This window comes from Lepeophtheirus salmonis, chromosome 9, assembly GCF_016086655.4.
Source record: "Lepeophtheirus salmonis chromosome 9, UVic_Lsal_1.4, whole genome shotgun sequence".
Lineage (NCBI taxonomy): Eukaryota > Metazoa > Arthropoda > Copepoda > Siphonostomatoida > Caligidae > Lepeophtheirus > Lepeophtheirus salmonis.
The window spans coordinates 26,187,910-26,200,236 of NC_052139.2; the positions used below are offsets into that span (position 1 = coordinate 26,187,910).

At 35.0% G+C, this 12,327-nt stretch overlaps 1 protein-coding gene across 1 annotated transcript in view; it reads left to right on the plus strand.

The window, feature by feature from the left end:
* Window positions 1-12,327, plus strand: part of LOC121124798 (uncharacterized) — a 93,375-nt gene that overhangs the window by 79,592 nt on the left and 1,456 nt on the right. Inside the window, exons 2-5 of the mRNA XM_040719998.2 lie at window positions 6,399-7,451; window positions 9,014-9,401; window positions 9,461-11,926; window positions 11,986-12,327. Coding sequence (XP_040575932.1) covers window positions 6,533-7,451; window positions 9,014-9,401; window positions 9,461-11,926; window positions 11,986-12,327 — 4,115 coding nt within the window. The 5' untranslated portion in view covers window positions 6,399-6,532. The remainder of the gene's footprint in view (window positions 1-6,398; window positions 7,452-9,013; window positions 9,402-9,460; window positions 11,927-11,985) is intronic.

A 12,327-nucleotide genomic window follows, 5' to 3' on the forward strand; every position in this document is an offset into this window, starting at 1 on the left:
GGAAGGTCATAGACAGTCCAAATAGATGTATTTATAACCATAATTTCTAGGCAGCTTGGATCCTCTGTAATATTGAAAAAAGGTTTCTTTGCTCAATTTTGATGAATTATAACTTTGATAGCGTTCGACTCATACGTTGGAGTTCCACACCGTAAAACATGATGAAGAGCACCCCATGAAAATGAGATTGTCTCCACTGATCCATTTGATTAAATAGTACCCATCATGAGAAGCATGTATACCTAATACAGTAACTCTCTATTCAAAGAGGGGATTCTTTGTTATGGGATAAAAAATCTTCTGGTATATCTTGGGGATAATAAAGTTAGCCACCCTCCTCTAAATTTTCTTGGCATTTTGAGAAAAGAGAGGTACTTTGAATAAAGAAGGGTATTCAGCCAAGAATGGTCTTGATTAATTGCCTTCTCAGCTAAAAAGAGGCAGAGAATTTGCTTTATATAAAACCAGGGAAACTATTTCAGCACCATACAATTCAACTTCAATTTTAAGAAGACATGATGAGCCAAAAAGTGCATTAGTCTCTAGAACGCTCACTGACTGTGCTTTATCTACACACGCTCGTTGCTAAATATCCTCTAAAGTCCCATTCATTATTTTTTGTTCTTCAAATGTACTCCCATTTTTTTTATATGAGTTCGATGTAAAAAATGAGTCCTAATCTGATACACGAATAAAGAAAAGAAACAGACATACTTTGACTGATTAATATAGATTATAAGGAATTAGTTCGAGATCAAAAGAGTTATCATAACTCTTCGCCTTGCCCACTAGAAAAAAATATCAGTGCACTAAAGTCATAATTTATACAAGTCTATATATTGAAAAATAAACAATTTTATTTTTTCGACCCAGTTGAATGTTGCGGATAATTTATAACTTGATTCATTTGGTTTTAATTGTTTCTTGGAAGTCAAGCCGTTAAAATTTTTATTGGGAATAAGTTATGTCCATAGATAAATTATGGGTGAAAGGTAAATAATAATAAAAATAGCCATAGACAATAAGTACCACTCCTATGCATAAATTAGATAATTCAAATAATAATTAATTATCAGATATGCAGTAAGTAACGGCAGGGTATTTAACATACAATGTAGTGATATGTTGCAACCTAAATTTTACTGCTCAAGTATTTCCGAGTTTGAAGGGGGAAAACTGCAGGTTTGCAACATGAACAGGTTTTTGCATTTTCCAAAGCTGTTATCATTATTATTTAATTTTGAAGACAGAACTTCCCCACGAGATTGATAGCGTAATGAAGAGATTTGCAGCCACGTGGCCTAAGAGTTATCGTTGTTTTGATCAGGGGCATAGGGTGAATTGTTGTAGATTCAATTCAAATTGCTGACCGATTAATCAGCGTCCTACATTTTGTACTAGAGCTATTACCTGACATTGCCCGGAGGTATTAGACGTCCACGATCATACAAATTTTGCTTTAATAATATCGAAGATAACTCCGTAAGAAATCCTTCGTGTAAATCAAGTCTAATAGAAATACAAGGTTATAACATGATGTAATCGGGCTTGCTAGGATTTTCAATTTGATGTATCATACCGGCACCTGGGCAAGACAGACATATTTTGAGCAAAGACGCAACCACTCATAGTCTATGACGTCACTTTTGCTAGAATTTTCAATTTAATGCATCATACCGACTGCTGGGTAAGCAAAAACAGATTTTGACAAAACACGTAACCACTCATTTACTATGACGTCTTTATTTAAAGCATGGTTGCAGTCAAACATGAGTGCCCACGCGTTATGGTATAACCGTGTATCTCTATTAACCTTGGAGTAAATCTCTTCTTTTTTTTTTTTCATGAACACAATCATACGTAGCTCCTCACACAATACTTAGAAGTTCTGTCCTCAATAATAAACTAATAAGAACAACAGATTGAGAGATAAAATTTATTTAATTTGATGAGCCAGGGAGTACTTTAGCTCTTTGCTAAACCTCATTTAAATTCCTGTTCCCTTTTTAAATTTTATATAGAGTACTAACCGCTTTTATTCCTTCTTTAATATGAGTTGAATATAACCCCCGCAAGGTTTCATTCATTTTAAACAGTTCTCCCTGTTGATTACACTTTTTCCTCCATCTTTATACTGCACTGGTATGTGATATACATCAGGGAACATTATATACAGTACCCCTGTGACACACATACATCCACATAAACTTTTCTTTATTAATAAGATTAACCAGCCACTAGTTGAACATTCCCTGGGCACCTCGACCCCCGCCATATATTTCAACCAACAAAACATAAATATAGACATCCATACATAAAATACTATGGGTATCAATATGCAGGGAAGCCATATGCATATATTTACAATGAAAATAAACACGTACACAGAAAAAGTTAGGTAAAGTACGTGAGATCATAAAAGACGGAGAGTAGAAATGAAGCTTGCTCGGGATTTATAAATGTAAGTCCTTGTTGAATTCGGAGTAGAGTTTGAGGATCGATTGACATTGGAATAATATCAGCCATTACGTCTTTCCATGGAATTTGTACTTATTTTCTTCATCTCACGGCTGCTTGAGCTGATCTAATAAAACGTCATCAAAACAGATTTTAAGTTGTTGTGATTACATGTTTATATTTTGGGCTCTTATTCCAATAGATCATATTTTTTACAACTATAGTTATACTAACTGATTTTTATCTCAATACTGGGTGGTCCATTGAAGTCTGAACACTTACTTAATCAATAATTAATGAAGTTTGACCGCTTGAAATTAGTCATATTTCGATAAATTAAAGCGTAAGCAGTTAGTTATAAATTTAAAAAAACCCTGAGCTCTATAGGTTAGGTATGAGTCGACAAAATGGCACTACAAACTTCTATAAGCAAGCTACAAGAAGTTCAACGTCTCCTCCACCCCTGCCAACGCCGTCAGCAAATCCAAAACCTTAGAGAAGAAGAAGGGTTCTGTCAAAAAGGCCAAATTGGATCTGGGGGAGTTAAAGAAAACACCCCTAGCCAATCCCCTCAAGTCCATATTGTCCCATCCAAGACATCTCGGGTGTCACACCAAACTGTTCATAGAGCTATGCCAAAAAGGGGTTAAACAAGCCTAGAGAGGGTGGAGAGGCCACTTTTGACACCAACAATGAAAATAAAACCATCTCCTCCCTTGTAAGACTCTTTTGAACTCTTTTTTGTACACTTTTAGCCCCCTGCAGCCCCTGTTAACCCTCTTGACAAGCACCCAAAAGGTCTGCAGTGTACTGTACATAGTCCAAACACGGATACTCTCAATGCACTGTCAACCAGCACAGTGGCGCCATGTAATGTATTCGTGATTCCTTCCCCCTTGTTCTCTTCTCTTATTTTCTTGTATATATATAATATATGTGTGTAAACCTCGTTTTAAGTATAAATAGTCGTGTATTTTATGTATGTATTAGAGTAGGTTTTTGTTTAACTAATAATATAGATGTTCCTATAAACAAACTTTTGTATGATTCCTCCACGCCTTTCCTTCTCCTCACTTCTCTCGGTCGTCCTGGATCTCTCCACCTTTAAATAGTTTGGCTCTCCTCAACCTCGTCAAGACACAACACGCCATGACAGAGGACTATATCTGCAACGGATTCTAGACTTTTTGACGTCGCCTAGAAGTCATTATTACCGCTAAGGGCGGCTACATCAATAATTACGACAGCTTAGATACACATCTATTTATAGTATTCATTTTGTTGAAATTCTATTGTTAATTAATAAATTATAACATGTTGAAGTAAAAAATTCAATTTGTTCAAATTCTAATGTACCGCTCGGATCAAAAATTGTAATTTGTAAAAAAACCCCAACTGGTGCACAACATACTTATATACATCAATACCTACAAGACTCGATTTCATGATACATAACGAAACCTTTCTTTGTTTATTATTATTATTTTATTTTTTTTATAAATAAGGAATGCACATTATTTTTACGTAGGAGTTGACTTTAAAAAATAAAAACCAATCCTAATAAAATTTACAAAATGCATCTTGATGTGCTCTGTAGTTGTTTTTTTTTATTTTAATTTTATTGTGTCGAAGAAAAAATCATACATAAATTATTATTATTTTTCCTTAAAGATAAGGTGAAACAGTTTGGAGTTATGTGTAAACATATGTTGAACATATTAAATCACGTAGAGACTATTTATTGTACATTTTAAAATACGGACATAATAATTGATTTATATTTTTTTGATGATTGAAAGAGGAAGGAGGGATTAAGACTCAATAAAAAGTGACAGGACTCTATGAAAAGAATTTGTATCTTAACTGTTGAGATTTAACATTAATATTATGTATGTCTGTTATGCAACGATAAAATTCATAAGTGGCTCTTCAACACAAAAGCAAGATATAATATTTGTTCTCAAAATTGAGTGTGGATTACATTTTAAGGAATGAGGGTCAAATTGACGTGACTCAAAAAATAAAAATATGTATGACTAAGCAATATTATATATTACAGTTTCGAATAAAATCCAATTATAATTTGAATATTATAAAATATTCGTAAACATTTATGTTTTAAAAAAAAATTTAAATTTGCGATAAAGTAAATGACAATCAAAGTCAGGGAGTAATTCATAGATACAGAGAAGTTCGTATAATTGACTTATTTGACTAACTGCCAACTGATTTCCGTACCTTTTTCTAGTTCTTTTTGCCTACAAAATTGTGCTTGAAACGGTCGATCTTATTTTTATTATTTTCAATTTTTTAAGAGTAAAATTTAAACAAAAGGTTTAGTGAGGACAATTATTTTACAAAATAATCTTAAAATACTGCTTGACACACCTTTTATTCAATATGTGAACCCTCAGCACTAATAACTGCCTCAATACAAGGCCTGAATCCCTTGCAGACCTTGACTATGTATTCAGACAAACCAAGAAGGAGTAGTCCAAGGGGTTTGGGTCTGGAGAGGAGGGCTACCACATGTTGAGATCCCAAAAGTCAGGAAAATTGTCTCTCGGGAAGGTCTGGGGTTTTGGCGCGATAATACGGAGCTCTGTTTTGAGTTAAAAAAAAGTTTTCCTTGAACTTTGGGCTAGAAGTTTCTTATCAAAATAATAGTATTACATAAGAATCGGAACTTACATCTTATTTTCTCACTACTGATTCTAGAAAAAGAACCTGATCCGATTACTCATCCCATCACTAGTAGTTAGTATAAAGTACCTAAAAATAATTGAGGCAAACCCTTTTACTTCCTGGTCTCAGGAATGGTTTCGGTACAGGTTGATGACATCCTCAATTTACAGCAACAAGTGAAAAAAACGAAATTTGTAATTTTGTTCTGCAATAGAGCTGTGGAATTTTATTTCGTTTTTTTTTAGTATTTTGATTCTATGAGATCTCTAATATCGATAGTAAAAGAGAGTATAATAGCCAATAGATTCATTGATATATAAGAAGCTGGATTGAACATTTGCGTGCGCTCATAAAAGATGAAAAGTAAGCCGTAGGATTTGTTGCATGGTTGTAATGTTAAGTCCTTTTTGGACTCCAAGTAGAATTGAGGATCGATATCGGAGAAATTCTAGCCTATCTCTTTGTTTAATTCCTTCTCCCCCTGCGTCTTTGTCTCCATTGATTGTAGCTGATCAAGGTTAATAGAAATACAAGGATAGACCATCATGCAATCAGTCTTGCTAGAATTTTCAATTTGATGTATCGTACCGACTGCTAGACAAGACAGACAGATTTTGCCAAACAGGCAACCACTCATACATTATGACGGCAATATTAAAAAGCGTGGTGGAAGTCAAACATCAGTTGTACAGGCATTATTTTAGGACCTTGTATTTCTATTAACCTTACAGCTGATATAAGAAAACCTCATGACAGCTAAGCTGCTCTCCTACAAAACTTTCTTCAAATTACCAGGTTCTTCATGTTGGTTTTCGGTTTCTTTTTTTAACATGACCAAAATACGCCCGATTTTCATCGCTATTCATACTGATGATAAACAGTCATATCCAAAATGACATATAGTATGTTTATGACTAATAGAAAATAGATTTTATGGGATCACAACTGAGTCTCAATATTTTTTTTTAACACCCATTTCTGTAAATAAAATATATTTAATAATGTGAATTTTTATACATGTTATATTTATAATCGTTTTTTATGCCTCTTTATTGAATATATCAATTTATGTTGATCAATTTTTATTTATTCTTGAGCCTATTGTCATTTCTTTGAGATTCCGTTTATATTCTGTGAAGATTAGTTACTGTTGCTTCATCAAAGCAAAAGGTTATCATTAGCACGTCATGTTATTTAATAGAAGTGAATTTTGGCAACTATGGTTCTAATTGTATTATTTTATTTTTTAATTTAAGGTGAGGAAGTGTGACTTTTGGTTTTGAAATGATGAATCGTGGTTGATGTTGAAGACGCCATTTTCTGTATTGCTCACTTACTTAAAGTCCAATAACACCTCTATTATAAGAAGGATAACCGTTCCTTTATAAAAATGAGATCTCTAAATGTGTTCATATTTATACAACTTTGCATTTTGGTCCTAGTGGACGACTCTTCATTAGCCTCCTCCGAAAAGGACTGTAATTACAAATTAAAACATGGAAAAACCTCTCTTAAAAAAGACAACAGACTCTATTTTCAATGCCGTACGGGTTATAAGCTGATTGGATTTCAAAATGTGCCTTGCTCAATGCTCAAAGATTTAAAGGAACGGAAAGGAATTACTCCGAAATGTGTTCCCAAGAAAAATGAAGAGGCAAAGTCCGGCAACGGAGGAAGAAGAAAAAGGAAGTTTCCAAAAAAAGTTCCAAAAGATGAACCTCAAGGGGACTACAATCCTGACAACTATGATGACTATGATGAGAGTAATTACGATGACTATGAGGACTATGGTAATTACGACGACGAAAATTACGATGAAGATTATGATAAAGAGACTGACTATGACGAAAAGGTTTCTACTCAAACTGATGAGGCGAGTACAACTTCAAAGCCCAGGGATGACTATGGAGACTATTATGACTATGATTATAGTAAATTTAGAGACAAGGATGAGGAAGATTATAAGGAAGGTTCAACTACCATTTTGAGTTCCACGGATAACACTCCTACAACAACAGTCATTGTCATGGAGATTGAAACTACAACGGTTTCATCAACAAGTCTGAGTCCGACTACTACAACAAGTATCACGACAACTGATAGCACTACGACGGAATCATCAACAAGTCCGAGTCCGGCCACTACAACAACTACCCTATCCACGACAACCACCAAATCGACAACTACTACATCAACAACAACTACTAAATCCTATAGTGATTACGAATACGGATCTGGTCGAGGTTTTATTACAGATGATGAAGACTTTGATTTGGGTAGTGGAGATAATAATGGATTATATGATTCAGGTAATATATATTTTACATATTATATTTAGTTTTATGTCGATTACGTCCAGTTCAGTCTCGATTCCTTCCTTCCTTTTTAATCAGTTCTAGTCAGTGTTGGATGGGTCCAGGGACTGATTCCCTTATCAGTATAAAGGGGATGTTTCTGTAGAAAATGCTAAGTATAGCAATTAGAAAAGGAAAAACGGTTAATGCGTGCACTCGTTCATCTATTTTATTCATTATTTAATCAGTCGTGGGAAGGTTAACATCTCCCTCGGAAAGAAGAATTCTCTCCGATCTTTGATACAAATTGATTTAAAAATGTATAATAAAGGAAATAGATATGCATTTAATAATAACTACAATATTCTCCCTGCACTAAAACTATTTTAAATGGAGAAAGTTTGCCTCTTAAAAGCAGTAATGCATTTTTTCCCCTCCAAAATCATAAAACAGTTGACTGAAATTAACAAGGGTCATAATTCAGGTGTACCATATGTACCGCTCCTGCTTTCTCCTCGTGCTCTTGCAAAAAACATATAGCTATTAATCAATCTAATAAATCTACTACCTAGTAACCCCTCCCACTTCCAGCCTTAAAATCAGTGACATCGTTTTTACCATTCAACGGTCCTAAGGACCGATACGTTGGTTTTTAGGAATGACAAATTTTAATTACAACCGAACTGATAGGACTGTAGGGCATTCCATGTATACTGTACACACTTTCTGAAAACTTTTGACATGGTCATGACTGATTTTCAATCTTTTTATTGAAGGTGTTTATCCCAACAAAAAAAAAACACTATATGACTTGAAATTTTAAGCTAGCCAACTTTTGAACAAAGGAGACTCGAACTTCAGTTGGGCATAACTCTACTCGGACTATTAAAAAAAATCAAAAATGATTACTTTAAAATACTCACAAGATCAAGTGATTTAATTCAACTTTATTAAAAAATAATAATTTTACATCAAATACCATACAATCATTATTGCAAAATATTAAAAATGGCGCCCCAGCCATACTTCAACTTTGATTTTGCCCATTTTTTGTTAGAAGTTTAATATACTTTTGAAAGCTGATGAACTTTTTTTAAGTGTATACTTAACATTAAAGCATACTTAAAGCTCCTTTTTTTTTTTTTTGATGCGATGTATTGATCGTGAGATATAGCTCACTAGAAGCATCTAGCAGAACTTTTTACTTAACCTAATATTATGTCCTAATAAGTCATAATATGTCCTTTTACATAAGTTTTAATAATCCTAATTTTAATTTGGAGATTGTTTTAAGTGTAAAAATGACTCTGAACGATAACAGTCTCGAATTACTATAATCCCCCCTAATTGTTCCCTTGTGTTAGCTAACTATTTTCCAAGTAATATTAATTTAATTTAGGGTTTTCATTGTTATAAAACTTGGTTGTTTAGGCCAAAAAAAAGGACGAGATTAATATTACTTGGAAAATTGAATACTACCAACCAAACCTTTCTTTACTTTTAAAAAACATAATTTGATCAATATTATGCATATTAATTGGTAGGACTTATTAGTTATTTAATAATCTATATTTTAGAAGATTTGTTTCCACTCATCTCAACATCGACAACGACGAAAATATTAACAACAGCAACAACTAGAACCACTACAGCCTCTACGACTACGACAATTGCCACTTTGACGACATCAGAAGTGCCGCCTGTCTTTAAGAGTTTGAATAACATATTTATTACGGACGACGAGGATTTAATAGATGGGTCCGGATTCGACTTGGATTATGAGACTTCGGGATCTGGATACTATGTACATGAAATAGAGGATATAGGAAATAGTAGTGGGGAAAAGAAGGAACAGAAAGCTCGAGTACAATTTTATGAAAAATATGAAGTTGATCTTCTCCGACTGGATGCGTCCTGTATCATTCAATTCACTGAGGCTCATCCCATCACTCATGCAACAATAAGGTATTATTGCTAAACAAACACATAAATACATATTTAATATGACATATATTTTCTTATAGACGCTATGACCATAGAGTACCTAATCCTGCTCTTCCAGGAGAGTTTTATGCTGAAGTTTTGTACAAATGTGATGAAGGCTATGCTTTTGATCCATCAAAACCAGATACATTGTTTTGTTCGGAGCGACGTTGGATTGGAAAAAGACCATTATGTGTTGCGAAATCCACCTTGGAAATTGCAGATCCTTCAAGACCATCCTGTGATCCAGATGTCCAAGAAAAGAAGAGATGTGAACATATTTGTTACTTAGACAAAGGGGTCACTCCTACATGTGAGTGTCATGATGGATTTTTCCTTAACGATGATGGAGAATGTGAGGACGTAGATGAGTGTGTTGATGATCCTGAATTGTGTGACCACATATGCACCAATAAACCTGGCACATATATGTGTGACTGTCGACTGGGTTTCACATCTCAAGGAACAGCATGTGTGGATATCAACGAATGTCTTTTAAATAATGGACATGGACCTTGTCAGGATGAGTGTAAAAATGTAGATGGAGGATATCAATGTGAATGTGGTGGACTGCCTGGAACACAGCTCTCTGATAAAGATAATCACACATGCATAAGTGATGAGGCCTGTCAAGTCAATAATGGAGGATGCAGTCATGAATGTATACATAGCTATAACCAAATATTTTGTTTATGTCCCGATGGCTACGAATTAGATGAGGATTGGAAGACATGTGTAGATATTAACGAATGTGTAACTGGAGACATTCAGTGTCTAAACAAATGCATGAATGTACCAGGCTCTGCTTACTGTAAGTGTGATTCCGGATACGAGGGTGATGATTGTTCTGATATTAATGAATGTGAAACTCAAGATCTCATTTGTGACCATAATTGCATAAATACTGAAGGATCTGCACATTGCACATGCAAGGCCGGATTTGACCTTATGGATGAAACTGAATGCTTTGACAAAGACGAATGTGAAATGGATAATGGGGGGTGTGAGCAAGTATGTAATAACTTGGAAGGTACTTTCCAATGTGGTTGTAAGCCTGGCTTTCATCTCAATACAGATAATTTAACCTGCACGGATGAGAATGAATGTACAATTGGTATAGCAAATTGTGGAATCTATGGGGATTGTATTAATACCCCTGGATCATTTTATTGTGAATGTCATCCCGGATTTGAACTAATGGAGGATTCTTGTATGGATATAAATGAATGTACAAACAGCACACTCTGTGGTTCTGGTAGTTGTAATAATCTAGAAGGAACATATGAGTGCAAATGCGACTCTGGTTATATATTCCACAATTCCACTTGTTTAGATATTAATGAATGCATTAGAAATCCATGTGGTCACGGAGAATGTATAAACGAGTCGCCAGGGTATTCATGTAGTTGTCATTCTGGATACGTGGATGTCGATAATGTTTGTAGAGACTATGATGAATGTCTCCATGATAACCCATGTGGAGTCGGTGGAAAATGTAATAATAAACCGGGAAGCTTTGATTGTGACTGTGCTCCAGGATATGAATTTAAAAATGGCTACTGTCATGATATTAATGAATGCTCTCTTGAGAAGGATCCATGTGGGCCCCATGGAGACTGTGTAAATAATGACGGATCCTTTGAATGCGTTTGTCATCAGGGTTTTATTCATGATCAAAATGATTCAAATATTTGTATTGATTTCGATGAATGTCTTTCGAGTCCATGTTTTCACAGTGAGTGCAAAAACACTCTGGGAGGCTTTGAATGCCTTTGTGAAACAGGTTTCGCTCTCTCAGAGATACTTCCCAATACTTGTGAAGACATAAATGAATGTGCACTGAATAATGGGGACTGTTCCCAAGTTTGTGTTAATATTTTAGGATCACATTATTGCCGTTGCTATGAGGGTTATAAGAAAGATGAAAGAGGGAACTGCTTCTTGAAGGATGAATGTAGATTATCAAGAAGACCCAATGGAGGATGTCAACAACTATGTATCAATATCCCTGGTGGCCTTAAATGTGAATGTAATCCTGGATATATCGTTGATTCCCAAGATCCTCGCCTTTGTGTTGACAAAAATGAATGCACCATCAATAATGGGGGATGCCAGCACGCATGTATCAATAAACTTGGAGGGCATACATGCTCATGCCATTTAGGATTCAAACCCGATGAGAAAAATCCAGAGAAATGTGTCAAGGCTAAGGCTTGCTCTGTTAATAACGGAGGGTGTTCTCATATTTGCAAAAGCACAGAGTCAGGTTTGCACCATAGGTGCATGTGTCCTTCTGGATTTAAATTGAAGACAGATGCAAGAACGTGTAAGCCCATTGGTGGTATTTGTTCATCCGCTCCTAGACCCTCTAATGGATATTATCGATGTAATAAGAAAAAAGTATCAGGCTATTTTGTCAAAGGAACCAAGTGTAAGTTAAAATGTCGGAAGGGATTCATGCCAACGGGTCACATAACACGAAAATGCATCAACAATGGAACTTGGACGTAAGTTACAATTCAATGTATTTATATTATACTAATTATGTATATCTCTTTCCCTCCAGGGGTGACGAAGATCATGCATGTGAAGTCATGAATTGTCCACCACTTCCACCTCTACATAATGGTAACATTTCTCCAGAAACCTGCATGACCGACTCCTCTCCTCGAGGAAGCAAATGTTTATTCACGTGTAATAACGGCTATCAAATAACTGGTGTGAAAAAAACAAGGTGTACTCGTCTCTCGGAATGGAAAAGAATTCGAGTGAATCCTCCAAAGTGTAACCCAACGTTCAATCGTCCACAAATTCACTGCCCACCAGATATGATAGAGCCTCTGCCACGGGACAGTAAGTCAGTGTATGTATTCATACCGAAACCGAGAACAAATGTGAATTGGGAAAG